General features: G+C 43.3%; 1 protein-coding gene across 2 annotated transcripts in view; it reads right to left on the bottom strand.

Annotated features, from left to right (window-relative positions):
* Ssrp (structure specific recognition protein) overlaps nucleotides 1–23,778 on the bottom strand; it is a 118,442-nt gene that overhangs the window by 79,593 nt on the left and 15,071 nt on the right. For both annotated transcript variants that reach the window (XM_067133971.1, XM_067133982.1), the window contains exon 6: nucleotides 18,756–18,859. In XM_067133971.1, the coding sequence (XP_066990072.1) occupies nucleotides 18,756–18,859 (104 nt within the window). The remainder of the gene's footprint in view (nucleotides 1–18,755; nucleotides 18,860–23,778) is intronic.

Genomic DNA, 23,778 nt, shown 5'->3' with positions numbered 1-23,778 from the left:
AGAAGACTTCTGAAAATAGATCGGTCAGAAGGGTCGAGAGACAGAAATTCTCTTCGAACTCTCTATTTTTATGTCAACCATTTTTTTCTTTTTTTAAGGGTAATGTATTAAGCTAACTTTTAAATGAAATTACGGTAACTTTAATTTCACTTAAAAGTTGACTTAATATAATTTGGGAGCATGATTAGCGTCATATTTAGTGTTTAAACTTTAGAAATAAGCATTTATTAGCATTTTTTGAGACCATGCCAAACTTACGCTAAAATTCACCTTGCGCGAGGGGTACTGGAACCAAACCTCGCATAATGTCTGGGTATGGCTGTACATATATACATATACATAAATAATATATACAGTATAGCGATGAAAATCGAAAATTTTCGGCGCTGAAAATAGCTGATTTCCGCCTAGACACTGATAATTGGGTATTGGCGCCAAATACCTGACAGAGGTGCCTCTAACCCAAAATCGGTGTTGTTTGGTGCCGATATGCATATACAGTATATATATATATATATATATATATATATATATATATATATATATATATATATATATATATATATATATATATATATATATATATAGATCAACGGTTACACACGGGGGTTCCATTCGATGGTGTGATGATAACGAAAATCGCTGCTAAAAGAAAATCGTCGATTTTCGGGGCACATCGGCGCCGAAAAGCGTCGATTTTCGGTTAGCGGCACCTCTGTTGGGTATATATTGGCACCACTACCCAATTATCGGTGCTGATAAGCAGAAATCAGTTATTTTAGACGCTTTATATGTTAATAATTGCCTGTATATATAAATATAAATATATATATATAGTAAATAAATATATATATAGACAAGCGCTATAGAATGCTGTAATCCCCGTGTTTATAAATAAGAAGGCCCATAAAACACTATTTAAACGGGGTTCCGTTCTTGTTTCTGTGCCCCTGTTCGTAGAACAGGGGCACAGAAACGGAAAATCGTTTCAAATGAACCGGAAAATCGTTGAAAATCGTCAAAAATCATAAGAAAACCGAATACTTAAAACTTTTTAATGCTGTAGGTGCATTGCTTATACCCGAGTATTTTAAAACAAAAAGTGCATTTAGTAAACTGCATTATTATTGAGTTTTTTATAATAAAAACCCTTCAAATTATGATTATTCTGCCGTTTTGGGGCCAAATTTCTTCCGATCGGATTAGGTTAAAAAACCCATCATTTGTTCATCTCGTGCCCTGCTTAACTAGGGTAACATGCGTCGTACCATCTATGGAAATAATTTCTGATGAATATATTTGAAAAGCGTCAGTAATTATTAATGTCAGCCAATTCTGCAGGTTCAATGCAGATTGAGTTAAGATAATTCAGTATAAAAAGAAATTGAAAAACAGTAACAAGAGTTAGCCCAGTGTACAATCGGGGACTGCATATACATAAACAGTAGTCTAGCCTACACTATACTCTATACATATACGGTATAGTAGTAATTATTAATATCAGCTAATTCTGCAGGTTCAAAGCAGATTGACTTATGATAATTCAGTACAAAAAGAAACTGAATAACAAGAACGGTGTCAGACTGTTCATGGCTACGTATAAACTGCAAGAGGAGGAGGATAATAAAGCCGCAGGATCATCAACTCAGTCCTCTTCAGACAGTATTACTTCTTCTGATAGTTCAGGTGTTTCAAGGAATTAGTTGTTAAGAGATGTAGTGGATCGAGGCTCAAATGTCAGGGAAGGGGTGGGGTGAGGTTAGGGGTGGCTGAAGGCGATGACATTGGAGTCGTTCTCTTAAAGATGTATTCCATTGTCGGTTGCATAGTGTGTGTTTTTCGCTCTTCATAAATGACTCTGTAACATACAACAGCGTCTTGATGTGCTCTCTCAACTTTAGCAAACCATTCCATGTTCCCATCCATTTTACTTAAGAGTTTCAGTCTATGTTCAAATGAGGCAAAAACCTCTGCCAACGCTTTTGTTGTAAACTTTCACTCGGGCTCTTCTTCAATTTCTTCTTCCTCCTCTGCTCTTTTTCTCTCTTTTGAAAGTGCAATTAAGTCTTCTGCCGTTAGCTCTACATCTTGCACATCTAAAAGTTCTTGGATATCTTCCTCATCAATTTCTAAATCTATTATTACAAATAGTTTAACCAGACCACCGAGCTGACTAATCAGCTCTTATAGGGCTGGCCCGAAGGATTAGGATGAAATGCCAGGTCTAGGCCATAGGCCTAGAACTGGGACCAAACAGGTCATTCGCATGATGATGAATAAATGAAAATGAAGTTTAAAAGAAAAAAACTGTATAACAAATATGTTTTACCCTGAAACGCATGTATACAATAAATACATTTGCTCAATTTCCTACATACCAAAAAAAATATAATTAATCATTCAAAAGAATAAAATAAAATTTCATAAAAATCAAAAATTAAAATTCAGAATTACAATTTTTTTTTTTTAAACGCCCTACAGGCTTCTGTATTTTCATTATTTACTTGGATTTATATTTTGTCTATCAAGTTACACTTCTTAATGAAAGATAAAATTGGGATGACTGAAAATGTATAAGATTCTGATAAAATTTCCCCCACTGATTTATTTCCAAAGGTTGGTACTCGCTGTTGATTATATTTTGGACAGTCGCACAGCACGTGTTTGACTGTTATCAACACTGCATTCTGGGCATTCGGGAGGGCGGCCACATGGACTGTTCATCAAGTGTCCATGTGTCAAACGAGTATGGCCTATTCACAGACGCATCAAAATTACTTGTGTTTGTCTCTCTCTCTGACATGATAAGCTCCATTTTCCAACGCTGGATTTAATCTGTTTCAACTTATGATTTATAGGTTCCTCGTTCCATATGTTTTGCCATTTATTTTATAATGATTGTTTTTATATCTGTTATGTAATACTAATTGGGATTTTTATATTTGTTCTTGCCATGCGGACTGCTTCTTTAGCTGCTTTATCAGCTTCCTCATGTCCTTTAATCCCTACATGGGCAGGGATCCAACATATTTCAATATTTTTTCCATTATAAATCTAAACTTCTCCCAAGTGTCAAGATCTTTTTATTAATTTCCACAATTTCTTCATCCTTATCGAAACCTTTAAATGAGCTCTCATACACTTGTAGCAGAGTTTTCCAAACCCCATTCATACATTCTTTCTTCACCTCCTTCCACACCTTTTCAATGTTCATAATGGAGTTCAGAACATTGAATTCCTTCCATAAAGTTCTGAGATCTTTCTCCTCATTATCCATAGCCTGAACAGCCTGAGCAAATGTGTTCCGTAGATAATAGGCCTTGAATGTACCCATGACTCCCTGATCCATGGGTTGTAGAGAGAAGTTGTGTCTGGTGGCACAAACACAACTTTTACGTTCTCATTAATATCTCTGATGTTCTGAGGGTGGCCGGGAGCATTGTCTGGAATCAGCAGAATTTTGAAGAGGGTGTTGTTTTCCCTACAATAATCTTTCACTTCTGGAATAAAGCAATGAACAAACCAGTCTTTGAACAGCATTGTGGTCATCCATGCTTTCTTATTATGACGGTAATGCACAGGAAGCATATGCCTGTTGAGTCTCTTTAATACCCTTGGATTTTTGGAATGATAAATCAAGAATGGCCTAAGTTTATACCCAGCCACATTTCCCCCAAGCAGAGGAGTCAGTTGATCTTTGTATGCCTCAAACCCAGGCATCGTTGTTGCTTCTTTATGGATGTAGGACAGTTGAGGCACACGCTTCCAATACAGTCCTGTTTCGTCGACATTAAAGATTTGTTCCAGCAAGTACCCTTCATCAGTGGCGATCTTATGTAAAGCATCCTTTAATTTAGCGGCTCCTTCAGCATCAGCGCTTGCTGCTTCACAGCTAATTTTCACACTCTGAAAATTATGACGGTTTTGAAATGATAAAACCATCCAGCACTTGCTACAAAACTTTTGTTGTGGTTATCATTATATTTTTTCTTTAGTTCATTGAAAAGCATGCGAGCATCCAAAGGCCCTATCCTCTTCTTTGATATAAATGTCGAATGAACTGTAGCAGATGCCTTTATAGTGTCCACTATCCGTTTCTTGTCTTTAAGGATGGTGGATACCATTGACTGCGATAGATGCTCGTCGCGTGCGATTACCACGACGGGCTTTCCAGCGGTATACTGGTTGAAAATTTTCATTTTTTGCTCCAAAGTGATAGACTGCCTCTTCTTTTTCACAGTAACAGCAGGAAACACACTTAGGTGTTTGGCAGACATACTGATACAAATATGTATTTTTATAATAAAATGAGGTTTTGTACATACTTACCTGGTAATTATATATATAGCTGTAGTCTCTGACGTCACGGCAGAAAATTGAAAATCGCGGCAGCGCTAATGAATGGTCACGTGATACCCCTTCCCACCGCCCTCTACAGGTGAGTGAGAGGAACCATAACCCAAACTCTTCATATGTTTATGCCATACCTGCCCATGGGAGGGGAGGAGGGTGGACTTTGATTATATAATTACCAGGTAAGTATATACAAAACCTCATTTTATTATAAAAATACATTTTTGTACATATAACTTACCTGGTAATTATATATATAGCTGATTGGCACCTTGATGGAGGTGGGCCATGGCAGCTAATATGAAAAAGTCTAGACAATTGTGAAAATAAAAAACACAATGATGGTTCCTTACCTGTTGAGGTAGCTGATTTGATGGATACTGCCTCTTAATCTGCTATCCTCAACTTGCACCAACTAGGTATATAGACCTGAGGGTTAAGTGCTAGAGGGCTACATGCCAGTCGAGGGCTCACTGTGGACTATGCATGATAACCAACCAAATAAATGCCCCTGCCCAGGGCGCAGTACACGAAAAACACATAGAACAAGGGGTGTCACCAATAACCTGTACCTTAAAAATATTACCCAAAATGTAAGACTGTTGGGTACTCCTAGCCACAATGTACCCCCAGACATCCCAGAAAACAACAACACTAACCTTAAGCAAGAGAAAGCATCACAAGGAAGGATCGACTTCCTTTATTCCCTTACCCAACACCGTGCCAGTCACCACAAACGGTCCCAACGTACTGCATCCATCATATATTGTCTCAATCTCTCTCAAATAATGAGACGCGAACACTGACCTACATTTCCAAAATGTAGCTTGAATAATTGAATCTAAGGAAAGATTCCTCCTATATGCCAACGAGGTTGAGACCGCTCTCACCTCATGTGCTTTAACTTTAGAAATTTAAAGCTGCACATCTTCTACCTGGTTGTGAGCTTCTACAATCAGGTCTCTCAAAAAGAAGGAGAGAGCATTCTTCGAAAGAGGCCTACTTGGATCCCTCACAGAACACCAAAGATTAGGAGAAGGACCTCTCACTGCTTGAGTCCTTTCGAAATATTCTTTTAATGCTCTTACTGGGCATAAAAGTCTTTCTTCTTCATCTGGTCCCACCAAATCCGAGAGACCAGGGATCGAAAAGGATCTCGGCCAAGGCTTAGACGGAGTCTCATTCTTTGCCAAAAAACTCAACAATGAAGAACAGACTGCCTTACCCCTAGAAAACCCAATTCTCTTATCTAAGGCGTGCAACTCACTGACTCTCCTTGCTGTAGCCAAAGCTACCAAGAAGATTGTCTTCCTCGAAAGGTCTCTGAAAGAGCAAGACGGTAATGGCTCAAACTTACTGCCCACAAGCCATTTCAAGACCACATCTAAATTCCAGGAAACCAATCTCTCTCTGGAATTCTTGGATGTTTCAAACGATCTGATAAGATCTGACAAGTCCTTATCATTTGAAATATCCAGGCCCTTATGCCTAAAGACTGTCGAAAGCATTGCTCTGTAGCCCTTGATCGACGACGAAGACAGCTTCCTATCCACACTCAGATACAGGAGGAAGTCTGCGATCTCTTCTACAGTGGTCTTAGAAGATGATGTGCCAGTCTTCCTGCACCACTCTCTGAAGACTGACCACTTAGCTTGATAAACTGCTGTGGAGGACTGTCTGCGAGCTCTAGCGATGGCTCTAGAGACCTTCCTCGAAAAACCTCTAGCTCTGAGGCAACGTTCGACAGTCTGAACGCAGTTAGCTGAAGAGCGGATAGACCTCCGTGAAATCTTCGGAAGTGAGGCTGTCTGAGTAGATTTACTCTCGGTGGTAAAAGCCTCGGGAAGTCTACGAGAAGACTTATCAAGTCCGGAAACCATTCCCTTGCTGGCCAAAACGGAGCAACCAGCGTCATACGCACGTCCTTGTGGGACAACATTTTTGTTAGAACTGCTCTCAACATCTTGAACGGAGGAAAGGCGTAAAGGTCCAGACCTGACCAGTCCATCAGCATTACATCCACGAAGACTGCCCCTCGTCCGGCACTGGAGAGCAATAAAGAGGCAGTTGAGTTGTCTTCTTGGTGGCAAACAGATCTATGAGAGGGCGACCCCCATAGATTCCACAGTTGGAGGCAAACTTCTTGATTTAAGATCCACTCTGTTGAGAGAACTTGAAAGCTCCTGCTTAGCTCGTCTGCCCTCACATTGAGCTTTCCTGGAATGAACCTTGTCATCAACGTCGTTTGGTTCGTTTTTGCCCATAACAGAAGATCTCTCGCTACCAGGTATAGCGAGAACGCAGTGGGTCCCTCCTTGCTTTTTTTTTATGTATGCGAGAGCTGTTGTATTGTCTGATTGGACAATCACTGCCTGGTTCCTTACCACAAAGAAGAAAATTCTAAAAAGGGCTAAATGAATGGCCTTTAATTCCTTCAGATTGATGTGCCACCCAAGTTGTTCTTCCTTCCATCGGCCTGCTGTTTCCAACTTGCTTAACGTGGCTCCCCATCCTAGATCTGAAGCGTCTGCACACAAGATGAGGTTGGGGTTCTTTGGAACAGTGAAATTCCTTCCTGAAGTTTCTCTGGAGAGTTCCACCAACTGAGGTCTGCCTTTATCTCCTCTGAGATTTGAAAAACAAACGAGTCGGGCTCTTCTTCCTGTCCCAGACTTCTCTTAAAAAGAACTGAAGGGGCCTTAGATGTAGTCTCCCCAAAATCACAAACAGTTCTCATGGAAGACAACTTCCCCAGAAGGCTCATCCACTCATTGGCCGAGCACTGGGTCTTCTTCAGAAAATCTCGCACTTTCAACAGGCACGACTCTACCCTCTCCACCGACAGAGAAGCCTGAAAAACTACCGAGTTCATCTGAACTCCCAAATAGACTCATTCTTGAGATGGCACCAGATGTGACTTCTGCCAATTTACCAGAAGTCCCAGTTCTTCGGTTAGATGAAGAGTCTTTTCCAAATCCTTCACACACCTTTCCTTCGTCTTCTTCGCGCGCAGGAGCCAATCGTCTAAATAAAAAAACTGTTCTGATCCCTAACAGATGTAGCCACTTCGCCACTGATGACAAAACTCTGGTGAAAAACCTGAAGCACATTGCTCTGAACTGAAACACTTAGCCCTTGAACACAAAGTCAGGAACTTCCTCGAAGCAGGATGGATCGGGATGTGGAAATACACATCCTGGAGGTCGATGGATACCATCCAATCTCCTGGAAGAAGGGATGACAGCATTGATTGAGTGGTTTCCATCACAAACTTTGTCTTCTTGACAAATAGGTTCAAAGCACTCACATCTAGAACTGGCCTCCAGCCTCCTGCGCCTTTGGTACTACAAAGAGACGATTGTAAAATCCTGGGGAGAAAGGGGAGAACTTTCTCTATTGCTTCTTTCTCTAGCAAAGCTGACACTTCTTTCTCTAGAGCACAACATTTCTCTGAGTCTAGAGAATAAGCCATTAAGACCACTGGTTCCCTGGACAAAGGAGGGTCCTTCAAGAATGGAATTGAATAGCCTTCCTTTAAAACTGAGACTGTCCAGGTTCTGCTCCCTTTCTTCCCAGACTGTCCAGAAAGCTGACAGTCTGGCTCCTACTGGTGAGTGAAGGAGGCACTCTCACTTCTTGTCGGAGGGTTTGATCGCTTTAGGTACAAAACGACCTCTCCCTCTTGATCTGGGAAACGATTTAGCAGGGGCTCTTCCACGAAAGGGCCGACCTTGAGATTTCTCTGTCGGCGTTGTCGGCGAGCAACTGTTGAAGGCAACGGTTTAGGCTTCTTGGTGGACTGTGCCAGCAAGTCTTGAGTTGCCCTCTGTTGAAGAGTCGGCGATCTCAGATACTATTTCCCTCGGGAAAAGATGTTTCCTATCTAAAGGAGCGAACAACAAAGCTGACTTCTGGGACCGAGAGACACCTTTAGTGGTGAAAGAACACTATAGTTCACGTTTCTTGAGAATACCTAACGTAATCATGGAAGAGAGTTCCATAGCCGCATCTCTAATGCTCCTGTCGATGTAAGCTAACACGCCGGACAGGGAAGCGAACTGATCGTCCTGAAAGGCGCAAGCTTTTAGTTTCCTTCCAAGAGCTCCAACCGACCAATCGAGGAAACTTATAACTTCCAAAATCTTAAAAGCATTCTTGCAGAGGTGATCAAATTCGATGTAGAAAAAGAATACTTTGGCTGAATTAAGAGCCGACCTCCTGGCGAACCTACCAAACTAGAGAAATCTCCTTGGGAGGAGGCAGCTACTCCCAACGAGAAAGATTCTCCAGTCTCTAACCAACCACCACGACGAGGCGACAATTTTGAAGGGGGAAAACAAAACACAGTCTTCCCTTGTTCCTCTTCTCTGCAAGCCACTCCTCCATTTTCTTCAATCCTTTCTTGGCGAAATAGAAAGAACTAATTTGGTAGCCAGCGAAGTGTCTGCCCTATTATCACGAGCGTATTGAGATTCGGAGAAGCTGGGGATACTGGTGAAAAGGAATCCGGAAAATTCTCCAGAAAATACTGAAGCAGTTGCTTATAGCTCAATAAAGGCTTCTCTTTCTCTGGTTGTACCTCAACCGCCTCGATTCGAAGCAACATCACCACCAGAAATTGGAGAAAGAGCCAAGGATCTAGATGGAGGAAGATTCGTCTTCGAGGAGAATGCAGCACAGGATCGCTCGTGGAAGCCGCACATTCGATGAAGGGGCATCCTTAGAAATCGAAGCAACTTGCAGTTCGTTCACGGAAGGATCACTTTTTCCACAAAGCCGAGAATACTATCAAGCTTCCTATTCATTTCCGCCCAAAAACAAATCTTGAGGCAAGGCGGAAGAAGGAGAATGCTTGGAACTGAACGAGGTAACGGAGACTGCAGGTGTTGGAGCTTGACGAGTCACCAGGAGAAACAATTTTTCGCGTGATGGCGCCAGGAGGATTTCAAGGGTGGCGTATGGCGTGATGAACCAGGCGAAACAAAGGATGGCGCATGGCAGGTGGCGCTAGATGCAGCAATCACGCCAGAAGCAGCAACAACAGGCGAAGACGACACCACTCTCTGCTTACGCAAACGTCTCCGCGATTCCAACACATGCCTCGTCTCCCGAATCAACGAATGCGAAAAACATTGGGCTCCTCCCAAAAACTACACGAAGGAGGTTGATCTTGAAGCGCCACTCTTTTCTTGGGAACTGCCAAAGGAGATGCCAACCTAGACCTCTTGAATGGTCTCGAGACATCTTTACTGGCGCCAACCTCTCTTAGGCGAATCCTCACTCGACATACTGAAGACATACACCTCCTTGATGTGCCTTTTCTATGGCTAACATCTGCATCCTGGGAAGCGGCAACAGGACTGCTTGAGGGGCCAACTGCTCGGGGCAGGTCCCACTCACCTCCCTTGGGCTTTTGACTTGCCTCCTCCCTGGTGCTGGGGAGTTTGACAGAGGTCCAGGCCTAGGAGAATGAGTGGGCCGAACAGCCAGCTCCTCCACTGCACTATCACAAGACACTACACTTCTTACTACCAAAGACTTACTCATCCGCTCCATGGCAGCAAGCATAACACTAAAACGCGCATCCATCTGCGTCTTAAGACTGGCCACGGTATCGGGTTCAGGAATAACGGGTCTGGGATAGGAGATTTGTTAGAAGGAATATCAGGGTTAATAACCGAAAAAGATACATCCTGACTATCACGGGAGGATAAAGAGGAAGTCCTAGCTGAAGCTTTTCTAGCTCTCTCTTTTTGAAGCCTTCTCAGATAAGCATTTAAAATCTTCCATTCTTCCCCTGACAAATTCTTACATTCTTCACAGGTTAACGATACCAGAACAAACCTGTCCTCTACACCGAACACACAGAATGAGGGTCAATGGTAATTTTCCTAATCTAGTTTTGCAGCCCTTGCTACAAAACCTATACACCGAGGGACCAGTGTCCGACATAATGCTAAATAAGGAAGCAGGGATGAAAAAAGCTAAGTACAAACAATGTCTGCCAAAGATTCAAATCAAACAATTGTACATCACCAACAATGTCCAACGAAAAGAATCAGCGATAATTCTCTGCTAAGCTGCACCGGCCACGGTACAACACGGCAGAAACATATGAAGAGTTTGGGTTATGGTTCCTCTCACTCACCTGTAGAGGGCGGTGGGAAGGGTATCACGTGACCATTCATTAGCGCTGCCGCGATTTTTTCAATTTTCTGCCGTGACGTCAGAGACTACAGCTATATATAATTACCAGGTAAGTTATATGTACAAAATTGAGTTTTAGAGTTTTTTACAAACGCACAAAAATCACAAATGAACACTGACCTATTTTAACTTTCTACACAACGCGAGCAAGTGAGGTCGGCTCAGTGAATTTATGTACCTATTCCAGCCTCTCTGGCCAATGAATCGTACACTGTACGCTGCCTGATTGTATGCTGTTGCCTGCACTAGTCATGCGCAAAATTTTAAAATATGATATTTTTATGATAAAATAAAGTTTGTTCATACTTACCTGGCAGATATATATATAGCTGTATTCTCCGAAAGGAACCGACAGAAATTCAAAAACTTACGGCACAATGGAGATGGGCCAGGTGGTTAGTACCCATTCCCGCCGCTGGGAGGCGGGTATCAGAACCATTCCCATTTTCTATTCAGATTTTCTAGAAACTAGAACTACTGTCTCCTGAGGGGGAGGAGGGCGGGTACTATGATTATATATATCTGCCAGGTAAGTATGAACAAACTTTATTTTATCATAAAAATATCATTTTGTTCATGACACTTACCTGACAGATATATATATAGCTGAATCCCACCATTGGAGGTGGGAAGAGACAGAATAGATTTAGGAAACAAAACTATGTAGGCGATTGAAACCTTGGTTCTTACCTGTTAGCATTGCTGACTTCGTGATTACTGTCACCCAAGCCTGCTTCTGCTTTACTAGAAAACTCCAGCGAGGTAGAGACCTATAGAGCTGGTGGAATCTAGATGATCTGTCAACGGGGCGAGACCACAATGTGACTAGACCATATGACCTTACTATGAGGGTAAGCGACAAACTAACAACCACCTGACCAAGCCTAGTTACGTTAAAAGATTAACATAAACTAAGGACTGGGGCGACCACCACTGGTGGAGACCCAACGACCATAAAAAACAACACAAAAAATATTAAAACACACCAAAACAAAACTAAAGGAGAGGATGAGAGTCGCTTTCTGTTCCCAAGATCGTATTTATGGAAACGTAAGGCCCCAGCGCACAGCAATTCTCATAGGACGTCTTCACTTCTGTGAGATAATGAGAAGCAAAGACCGAATTGCTTCGCCAAAAGTGGCACCCAGAATGTCATTGAGAGACTGGTTTTTCTGGAAGGCCACTGAGGTAGCAATGGCTCTCACTTCGTGAGCCTTAACCTTCAAAGTTCTCAAGTCTTCATCTAGCACACTGGAATGGGCGTCTATGATGGTGCTTCAGAGAAAGAACGCCAGGGCATTTTTCGAGAGAGGTAACTCAGGCCTCTTAACGGAGCACCAGAGATTGCTAGAAGGACCTCTACAACCCTGGGTCCTCTGCAAATAAAATTTTAGAGCCCTGACAGGACATAGGGTTCTCTCAGGTTCTTGTCCAGTGATGTCCGTCAAGCCCTTAATTTCAAGGACCTGGGCCAAGGGGAAGACGGGTTCTCATTCTTAGCAAGAAAAATAGGGCTCAGAGAACAGACAGCATCAGGGCCTCTGAAACCTATAATCTTGCTGAACGCTTGAAGTTCACTAACTCTCTTCGCCGTCGCCAGAGCAGTTAGGAAAATAGCTTTCTTTGTTACATCTCTGAAGGAAGCAGAATTTAAAGGTTCAAACCTCTTCGACATCAGGAATTTTAGAACTATATCTAAATTCCACGAAGGTAACTTAGGGGAGGCTACCTTAGACGTCTCAAAAGACCTAAGAAGATCATGAAGGTCTTTATTGTCCGATAAGTTCAGGCCTCTATGCCTGAAGACCGTTGACAGCATACTCCTATAGCCTTTGATGGTAGGGACTGCCAGTTTCAAATCCTTTCTCAGATATAAAAGGAAGTCTGCTATCTGGGAAAGAGAGGTCGTGGTGGAGGAAATTCCCTTAAGTTTACACCACCTCCTGAAAATGATCCACTTGGACTGGTACACTGCGCTGGAAGAGGCTCTCCTGGCGTTAGCGATCGCCTTAGCCACTGGTCTAGAAAAACCTTTCGCTCTGAGCAACTTCGATAGTCTGTATGCAGTTAGACTCAGAGCGGGAAGGTTTTTGTGGTACCTCTCGAAGTGGGGTTGTTTGAGAAGATCTGTTCTCAAAGGAAGCGTTCTTGGATAGTCTACCACGAGAGACATGACCTCTGGGAACCATTCTGCTGAAGGCCAAAAAGGAGCGATTAAAGTCATTCTCGTCCCTTCTGAGGCTACAAACTTTCTGACGACTTCCCCAGAATCTTGAATGGGGAAAGGCGTACAGATCTAGACCCTTCCAGTCCCAGAGAAAGGCGTCTATTGCTAGGGCTCCCGGGTCGAGAACAGGAGAGCAGTAAAGGGCAGCCTTGTGGTCCTTGAAGTCGCGAAACGTCCACTAGGGACGTCCCCAAAGTTTCCAAAGATCCTGACACACTTCTGCGTTCAGAGTCCATTCTGTTGGCAGCAGCTGATGTTGTCGACTGAGAAGGTCGTGCGAACATTCTCGACTCCCCTGCAACAAAACGAGTGAGAATCGTCACCTGGTGAGAATGTGCCCAAAGCAGGATCTCCTTGGCGATCAAGAACAGGGACCGGAATGAGTACCTCCCTGTTTCTTGAGGTACGCCAGGGCCGTGGTGTTGTCGGAGTTGACTTGAATCACCCGACCTGCAACTTGATCCTGGAAGAACTGAAGAGCCAGGAAAATCGCTTTCAGTTCTTTGAGATTTATGTGCCAGGACACCTGTTCCCCTTTCCAGGTGCCTGACACTTCCTCCCCCCAGTGTTGCTCCCCATCCCGACATGGACGCGTCGGAAAACAACACTAGGTCGGGCTCTGAAGATAGAGAGAGACCCCTTCTGCCAACTTTACAGGATCGAGCCACCACCAAGATGGTCCTTTGACAGAGAGAGAGATCCTGAGAGACCTTGCCTAAGTCCTCCTTGTTCTTCCAGTTGTCTGTAAGAAAGAACTGTAGGGGTCTGAGATGCAACCTCCCCAGGGAAACAAACTTTCCAGTGATGAAATGGTCCCCAGCAGACTCATCCATTCCCTCACCGAGCATGTTTCTTTCCCAGGAAGGCCGAAACTTTTACTAAGCAGTGCTGCTGACGGTCCTGGGATGGAAAGGCTCAAAACCCGCTGAATCCATCCGAATCCCCAGATAAAGAATGGACTGAGAGGGGATCAGATGAGACTTCTCTAAATTCACAAGAAGTCCCAGGGACTCGCCAGTTCCAAAGTCGAATGCAAGTCCTCCAGACACCTTTGTTCGATGTGGCTCGGATGAGCCAGTCATCCAGATAGAGCGATATCCTTACTCCGGCAAGATGAAGCCACCGGGCAACGTTCTCATCAGGACTGTGAAAACCATAGGAGCTGTACTCAGACCAAACAGAGAGCTCTGAATTGGTACACTCTTCCCTTCAGGACAAACCTCAAAAACTTTCGATTGAGGATGAATGGGGACATGAAAATACGCGTCCTGAAGGTCGAGAGAGACCATCCAATCGCCTGGTCGCAGTGCATTGATAACCGACTGAGGCGTCTCCATTTTGAACTTCTCTTTGACGACAAAGTTGTTCAGTCTGCTGACGTCCAGGACTGGTCTCCACCCCCTGACTGTTTTGGAACCAGGAAGAGACGGTTGTAAAACCTGAGACTCCAGATCCAGGACTCGCTCTATTGCTCTCTTCTGAATCATATCTTCCAGCAGATCTAAAAGGATCTGTTGCTTTTCCGGTCGGTAAGAAGGCGACAGATCTCTGGGGGAGAAGAGGACAGGGGTTTTTGAGAGAACAGGATCCTGTAACCTTTTTGATCACATTGAGGGACCAGGAATCGCCCCTCTTACTTTCCAGGCTTCCAAAACAGGAGAAGCCTGGCTCCTACTGGTGTCTGGAGGTGAGAAAATCACTTCTTGCCCCTTTGGGAAGAAGGGGCTCCGCCTCTGGAGAGACCTCTTCCTCGCGAAAAAGGTCTAGAGGAGGAAGATCTCCCACGAAAGGGCTTCTGTCTCTTCGGGGGAAGTCCTTGCGAAGACGTAGAAGGGACACTAGGACGTCTGGAAGATTGAGCAAGGAGATCCTGAGTAGCCTTCTCCTTAAGGCTGGAGGCGAGATCCTTGACAAGCGGCTGGGGAAGAGATGGCTAGAAAGAGGGGCAAAAGTAACTCAGCCCTCTGAACAGGAGAAACTGACTTGGCAGCGAAATTGCAGTACAAAGCCCTCTTCTTTAGGAGGGTTGTACCAAAATGAGAAGCCAGTTCATCAGCGCCATCCCTGACGGCCTTGTCCATGCACGACAGTACACTGGACAGCTCCCCAGAGAAATAGAGTCCGGACTACGAGTCCTTAAGTCCAAGGCCCCAAGCACCAGTCCAGAAAGTTAAAAACCTCCATCGACTTGAAGAGGCCTTTCAGATGGTGGTCGGTTTCAGAAAGAGTCCAAGACACCTTAGCTGAAGAAAGAAGAGACCTCCTTGACGCATCCACGAGGCTCGCAAAATCACCTTGAGAGGAAGAAGGAACTCTAGAGCCAATTTCCTCTCCCGTCTCATACCACATTCCCGCTTTCCCGCACAATCTAGACGGGGAGAGCGAAGGAAGATTTCCTTGAGACTTCCTATCTTCCATCCATGCATTGACCCTCTTGAGAGCTTTTCTTGTAGCCAACGAAGTCTTCATTTGTAGGAAGCTTGGCGATTTCTCACCTTCAAGAAGCTAACTGCGAAGGAGGGGAAAGAGGAGCAGAAGGCTGAAATTTATCAGGAAAAAGCTCCTTACATACTAGCCAAAATCCTGTAGTCGGAGAAAGACGAAAGAGGGGCTCTTGTTCAGCAGAGTCCGACTCCTGAGACAACCGCCTCTTCGACAGGAGCGACAGGAGAGTCTTCCGGGCTAGAGAGAAACAAAGACCTTTGGGTCCAATTGCCCCAGAGACCTCTTCGTGGGAAGAAAGCAGAAAATTCAGGAACAACTCGCACAGGAGCGCCCTGCCGGCGCCCTGATGAGCGCCCTGAGGAGCGCCCTGACGAGCGCCCTGATGAGCGCCCTGACGAGGCGTCCTGCTTCAAAGCAGCCGCGGCGCCCTGAAGAGCGTCCTGTCTTACAAGCTGCCGAGCGCCCTGACGAGAGTCCCGACGAGCGAGCCGAGCTTCTTGGCGAGTCCTGGAGAGCATCATGCAGGGATCGGGAAAACGAAGCGCCCTGGGGGGCGTCCTGCGAACGCCAAAAACAGAGAGAGAAGCAGGAGGAGAGGCAAGAAGAGCGTCTTGGTCTCTTACTACAGCAGCAAGCCGAGCTGCAAGAGGAGCGCCCTGATCAACCAGCGAGTCACGACGGGGCAAGGAGAGCTGATGATCCAGAACGATGAGGGTGACTACGAGAAGCCGCAGGGGAGAGAGACAAACGAAGAGAAGGAGAGGGAGACCTCTTAGATCTTTTAACTGGCAGCGACAAATCTTGCGGCGCCCACAGGTTGCTTCTCCTTAGCAGCGAGAAGGGAAGCTAACTGCCGCTGCATATCTTGGATAAGACGCTCAAGGAGAGAAGCCCTCTCAGGAGAAGGGCTGCTCTTATGAGAAGAAGAGGGGAAGGAGACGCCCTCCTCCTTCTACCAAGAGCGACAGGGCTCTCTTCTTGGTGCGGCTGGGACGTTCAGCAACGCCCTCCTCCGAAGAAATCCTGGTCCTCTTCTGCGGCGGCAAATCTCGCAGCCAGTCGGGAGAAGATTCTAAGGCACGAGAAAGAGGAGAAGAAGCGCCCTCTTCAACGCTGCTCCTCTTGAAAGGGAGAGTCCAACCGAGAACGTGACCCTTAAGTGGAGAGGACGCTCGGAGGACGAAAAACAATCCTTAAGGATCCGTGCGCGAGCACGATCCTGGCAGCCTGGGAGACGTCAACAAGGCCTGCCGAAGGGACGCCAGATCGGTGGGGTCCCCGTAACCCTCTTGCGGCTTTCGACATGCCCATTCCCTAAGTCCTGGGAGTTCGGCAGAGGTCTAGACCTAGAGGCATTATAGGGCCGATCTGACGCCCCTCCACAACACTGGGGGATCACTACACTTCACTGCACTTTCGATCGCCAACACCTTAGACTCCAAGGTACGAATGGAGTTCAAAATCTCATCAAAGGGCATTACCTTCCCAGACGCAATCACAGGGTTAGAAGGCGACTCTACAGGGAAAGGAGAAGCATTAGTAGGGTTAACAGGAGATAAATTAATACCCTGACTCCCACCTACCGACACACTCCTGGAGGAAGACCTCCTCACACGATCACGCTCTAGCTTGCGAACGTAAGAATCGTGACGCCTTCCAATCAGAATCAGGCAACGATTCACACTCCTTGCAGCGATCATCCAACATACAGACATGCCCTCTACATCTCATGCATACTGTGTGAGGGTTCACCAAGCTTTCGGCAGCCTCACCTTACACTCCTGAACAACACACACCCTGAAACTAGCAGAACTAGATCCAGACATCTCTGTTCAAGGAAAAGCCAAAACCAAAATCAAAACAGTCCAAAGAAGCGTATGCCTATCCACAAAGCCAAAGTCCAAATACCAAAAGACAATCAGAATACTTAGTGGAAAAAGTTTACTTAAATCCAACAGCGGAGGTATTGACAACAGGTGTTGACAATACCGCGACAGAGAAAATCTGAATAGAAAATGGGAATGGTTCCTGATACCGCCTCCCAGCGGCGGGAATGGGTACTAACCACCTGGCCCATCTCGTGTGCCGTAAGTTTTTGAATTTCTGTCGGTCCTTTCGGAGAATACAGCTATATATATATCTGTCAGGTAAGTGTCATGAACAAAATGTATTTTCAAAATATTGTCCTATCGATATTAATTGCTAACCCCATCATAAAATGAATTATCGCAAGTTGAATTATCATAACTCGAACACTACCTGTATGCCTTATAAGCTAAGGCAGCTAAGAATTTTATTCCTATATGAATACAAATTCCTTACACCACAAATGTCGGGACCCAGTGCCATACCAGACTGAACAGAGGAAGGGGACAACAGGTACAGATCCATACCACTTTCTGACATGTCCAAGTTCCCTGTCACTCCATGCCACAAGGGAGTGAGACAGGATGTGCCAAGGACAAGGCAATAAAAAGCAGGGGTGCTGACCCTTCCTCCAACACGGGAGACAACCCGAACTTCCCTATACTCTCGGGAGGGCAGTACAGAAAATAACACACTAACAATAACAATAAAAACGACTCCACCTGTCAAATCTAACACCCTGAACCGATGGGAAGCTCACATGGAGTAACAGATCGAAGAGAAGTAGCAGAGGACCTAACCAGTTACTAAATGGGAAAGCAGACAAGACATGCATCCCTTCAACTTAAATATTACTAGTACTATCCTCTATAGTTATTTCTACAACCTACCAAGCTCTCTTTGTTAACAATCAATTACCACATTTCGTTCAATTACAATTCACATAGTCATCCAATCATAACTTTTCCTCAACCAAATATATCCTGAAGATAATAAAAGTTTAATACTGCCTCTTATGGCAACTCTTACCTTACAGGATCATACCGAATATTAAACAAATAAAAAAACAAACCAACAGAAAAACAAAGTGCATCTGCTGAACTCCTACCAAACCTGGAGATAGAAGTAGACTGAAAGCTAAAGGTGTTTGTACCTATTAGTACCCTGGTGGGGGGTGGGGGAAGTAGATAGATAGAAGAAGGCTATTCGTAGAAAACTGAGTGTTCTTGTTTTCTGTTTCAATCTGTCGAACTCCCACTGACGTGGAAGTAAAAGCTATAAAATGGAGAGGTAAGGTTCATTTCAAAAATAATTTTCTAATAAACTCATGAAAAATTACTGCAAATACTTGCCTTCAATATTCTTGAGAATGAAAAATTCTACACCTTTACCTACTACTGTCTATTAACTGTTAAATCATGTTGAAGTTCCATTAAACTCCATAGACAACAAACAAAAAATAATCTACAAGTTTTAATCACAGGTTACTTGTTTACCAGTCTATACAGTAATCAAAATCCAAAAACCAACTCTAAAACATTAACCAGTAACCAAATTATATTATCATCCACTTGCTAACAAATATTGTATGGGAAAGAAAATGCTTTTACGATGAAAGGATGCCTATCAATTCCTAGCAATAAATAAAACTACTTACTCTGTTAAGGGCAATTCAATTTGATCATCATCATCATTGGCAAACAGTAAGATCAAGTATGGATAGCGAGTCTGACCCTGCTTGATTGGAGGATCTAATGACACCTGTTATGAAAGAAAATGATCAGCAAAGTACTGTGCTACTTACCAAAGTCAGCTGGCAAATAAAACCAGAAATTGGAAATAGAAGAAAGCAAATTTTTCTTATAACTCATTAACACCAGAAATATGACATTTTTATAATAAAATAAAGTTTTATATAAACTTACCAAGTAACTACATAGATATAGTTTCTATTTTAAACGACAGCTGAAGAATTGAAAATTCGCAGTAGTGCTCTTTTGTTTTGGTGTAGGCACAACATAGCTGAAGAGTTCAGTTTGTTTATGCTCTATGTTCATGTGCGGGGAGGAGGAACGGGTTCTGTTCATGTAATTACTTGGTAAGTATATATAAAACCTTATTTTACTACAAAAATGTCATTTTCATATATGACACTCACCAAGTAATTACAGTAATACTTCGATCTTACACGATTCGAGTTGCACGAATTCACACACACACAAACTTTTCACTGGAACCTAACTAATGGGCATACGCGATTTTTTCACAGACACACGAAATTCTTGAGAAACCCTGCAGAAGTGGGTGTTTAATTTTTGAAGTAATTTACAAGTTTTCATGCTTTTATGTGCAAAATCTGTATGAAAAATGCATTTCATTCTTTTATGTGTAAAATCTGTATGGAAAATGCATTTCATGCTTTTATGTGTAAAATCTGTATGAAAAATGCATTTCATGTTTTAATGTGCAAAATCTCTATGAAAAATGCATTTCATGCTTTCATGTGTAAAATCTCTATGAAAAATGCATTTCATGCTTTCATGTGTAAAATCCGAATCGAAAATGTATTACAGTATTTCTATTTCTGTACATGCATAAATATGATGCAAAGGTAATTTCAGCACATTCAGTTAGTGTACTTTTACAAGATGTGATACCCATTTGCAAAGTTACTGCACTTTTCAAAGATGATACCCCTGCAGAAAATGCTTGTTTAATGTTTGAAGTACATTTATAAGTTTTCATGCTTTTAACTGTAAAATCGATATGGAAAATTTATATTTCTATTTCTGTACATATATATCATACAAATATTATGTCCATTTGCAAAGTCTTTGTCACAAGGACTTTACATGACCTTGAGACGAGGTTGTTCAGTCGCGCTCACTTGATAAAATGAATTCGTTAATGTAATATCAGAGATGTAACTAAGAGTTGTATAAGTGTCATTCTTTGAAAATTACTCTGTTCACCTCGGAGAAAAGTGCTGGTGCAATCTGTATGTGCATGTAATTACAGCACGTTCAGTTCGTGTACTTTTACAAGATGTGATACCCTTAGTTACTGCATTTTTCAAAGATGATACCCCTGTAGAAAGTGTGTTTAATTTTTAAGTTTTAGTGTTTTTAGGTGTAAAATCAGAATGGAAAATTTGTATTTATATATCTGTGCATAAATACGATAAAAAAGCAGTACAGTTACTTTATTACAGTATATCTCTCTCTCTCATTCGTAGTTAGTGCTCAAACATACTTTTACAACTTATTATTTCTCTGGTACGTCATTACCTGTACAGTATATAATTTTAAATTGATTGAATTTTACCTGTACTGTACTACCTTCTACGAACATTATGTACATGTTTTCGATGTTTTATGGAATTGTACTTTTGTTGACTGTGACGTTTTGCCTAGTGACGCAAAGAAAACGGCTTTTACTCTAAGTGACAAAGAAAATGGCATCCCATGAATTAGGGGTAACATTAGTATACTGTAAATGCACTATTATGAAACTGTGCAGTACTCAATTTTTATGTTAACCATTTACTGTATTCCTTTTTTAAGGGTAATAAGCTAAATTTTAAATAAAATTACACTAACTTTAGTTCATTTAAAAGTTAGCTTAATACTTTGGGAGCATGATTAGGGTCATATTTAGTACTTAAACTCTGGAAATAAACATTTATTAGCACTTTTAAAGACCATGCCAAACTTACGCGAAAATTCACCTTGCACGAGGGGTTCCGGAACCTAACCTCGCGTAATTTCGAGGTATGACTGTACATAGCTGAATCCCACATTGCTAGGTAGTGGGAAGAATGGACATGAACTACTCAAAAAAACATTATAAAGGAAGCATTTGAAATATAAAAAGGCTAACATTGTGGTAATGCTTGTTGTAACCTTACCTGGGGAGAGAGCAAGTGCAGGAAGATACTGCCTCTTGGTCGTTGCTCATCTTGACCTGTAGGGACATGACCAGTAGTGTCAGGATTGCTAGAGAGAGGTTGCGTTTAAAAGTCAACGAAGTGGCTACTGCCCACACCTCATGTGCTTTTACCTTTAACAACGGTAAATTATTCTCCTGAATTCCCAAGTGAGACTCTATAATAATGCCTCTCAAAAAGAAAGATAGCATTCTTGGAGAGAGGACTTAATGGGTTCTTAACAGAACACCAGAGGTTACGAGAATCCACTCTGATATTCTTGGTTCTCTTGAAGTAGAATCTTAATGTTCTCACTGGGTATAATACTCTTTCTTGCTCCGAAGGTCCCACCAGTTCTGCAAGACTCTGGACTGAAAAAGAACGAAGCCAAGGGTTAGATGGGTTCTCGTTTTTGGCTAAGAAGCCTAGAATATATGAGCAAAGAGCTGTCCCTTGCAAAAAACCAACTTGTTTGTCCAGGGCTTGCAACTCACTGACTCTTTTCGCTATGGCTAGAGACATTAGGAAAATTGTCTTTCTAGACAGATCCCTAAAGGTAGACGCCTCCATAGGTTCAAAAGGAGGGCCTGACGACCAATGCAGGACTATGTCTAGGTTCCAAAACACGGGCTGCTCAGACTTCCGTTTTCTGGTGTAAAAAGACTTGACTAAGTCTGAAATGTCCAGGTCTGAGGAGATGTTCACACCTCTATACTTGAACAGAGCTCAGCATGGATCTGTAACCCTTTATCGTAAACATTGAAAGGGCTCTAGAAGATCCTAAGTAAAGTAACAATTTGGCTAATTGGACAACATAGATAGAAGAAGAAGAGATGTTACGTTCTTCACACCATCTCCTAAATCTGCCCACTTAGCCTGGTAGAGCCTTGAAGACGACTCGCATCTACATTTTGTCATAGCATTCGCAACTTCTCTTGAAATCCTTTTCACTCTGACAAGCTTCCTGACAGTTTGAAGCCTGTAAGAGCAAGAGTGGACAAACCTTAATGATATCTGTTAAGTGAGGCTGTCTGAGATTTTTCCTCTGTGGAAGGAGCTGTGGAAAGTCCGACAGAAGTTCTAGAAGGTCATGCCTTTTGAGGCCAAAAAGGAGCTACTAGGATCATCGATGCATGATAAGAAGTCTTGAATTTGTTGATCATGTCTCTTACTAGACTGAACGGAGGGAAGGCATACATTTCCAGGTGTGACCAATCCTGCAGCATTGCATCTGTTGCCCATGCCTGAGGGTCTGGTGCCAGAGAGCAATACGGGGGAGGCAATGGTTCCTGGATGTTGCAAAAAGTCTATCCACAGTGTTCCATACCGTTTCCACAGGTTGGTGCACACCTGTGGATTCAGTGACCATTCCGTGGTAGAACCTGCTTGCAATGGCTCAATTCGTCCGCTAATATGTTTAACTTGCCCTGAACATAGCGGGTAAGAATCTGTGTATTGTTGTTGTGTGCCCAAAGAAGGAGATCCCTGGCTAACTTGCACAGAGACAGAGAGTGAATGCTTCCTTGGTTTCTAATATAAGCCAGAGCTGTCATGTTGTCGGAATGAACTGCAATCACTTAGTTTCAAGTTACTGCAGCAAAATGTTGAAGCTCCAGGTGAATCGCCTTCAAATCTTTCAGATCTATGCAATTTCCTCTCTTGAAGGGACCACTTCCCTGACAATTCCAATCGTCCTAGTGTCACTCCCCAACCTAGGTCCAATGCATCGGAGAACAATGAAAGGTTCAGGTTCGGATGAGATAGGGACTTCCCTGAGTGGAACCTTCCTTCTACGAGCCACCACTGAAGATCTTTTATTTCCTGTGTGATGGGGAATACGAAGGAATCTGGAAGAATCTTCCTGTTCCAAATGGCCTTCAGAAAGAACTGTCAAGGCCTCACATGTAGTCTCCCCAAAAGAACGAACATCTCTATGGAGGAGAGAGTCCCTAGCAGGCTCATCCAGTCGTTGGCTGGGCAGGTTTGAAGACTCGGAAAATGATGGACTTTTTGGGTGCATGACTGTATTCTCTTCTCTGACAGAAAAGCCCAAAAAGCCCAAGAGTCTATCTTCATCCCCAAATAGACTATCATTTGAGAAAGGAGTAGTTGGGACTTTTCCTAGTTGATTAAAATGGCCAACTCCTAGGCTAACTGTAAAGTTTTGAGAAGGTCCTCCGTGCACTTCTTCTGGGATGATGATCGTAGGAGCCAGTCGTCCAGATGTAGACAAACTTTCTTGCCCCTTAGATGAAGACATTGAGATAGAGGGGCGAGAACCTGGTGAAGACTTGAGGAGCTGTTGACAACCTGAAGCATGGAGCCCGAAATTAGAAAACTTTGTCCTGAAAGACGAATCTCAGGAAGTTCCTGGAATCCCGGTGTATTGGGATATGAAAGTGAGCGTCTTTCACGTCTATTGAGACCATCCAATCTTCTTGAGAAATTGCAGCCAGAACTGAGCTGTTCGTCTGCATCCTGAACTTCGTGGTTTGGACGAAGATGTTACCAGCGCTTACATCCAGGACTGGCTGCCAACCCCCGGAGGTTTTGGGGACTACAAAGTGACGGTTGTAAAACTCCTCCGATGATAAGTCTTCTACCTCCTCTACAGCTCTCTTGTGGAAAAGAGCTGTGACTTCCTTTGAGAGGGCCAAAAACCTCTCGGAGCCTACTGAGTACACCTTTAGGCGGTGGGCACAGGTGACAAAGATGGAGTCTCCTTGAAGGGGATCGCATATCCTTGGTTCTACCG

This window comes from Macrobrachium rosenbergii, chromosome 3 (genome assembly GCF_040412425.1).
Source record: "Macrobrachium rosenbergii isolate ZJJX-2024 chromosome 3, ASM4041242v1, whole genome shotgun sequence".
NCBI classification, from domain to species: domain Eukaryota; kingdom Metazoa; phylum Arthropoda; class Malacostraca; order Decapoda; family Palaemonidae; genus Macrobrachium; species Macrobrachium rosenbergii.
The sequence above is the reverse complement of the archived record's forward strand: the minus strand, read 5'-3'. Positions and strand labels throughout refer to the sequence as shown.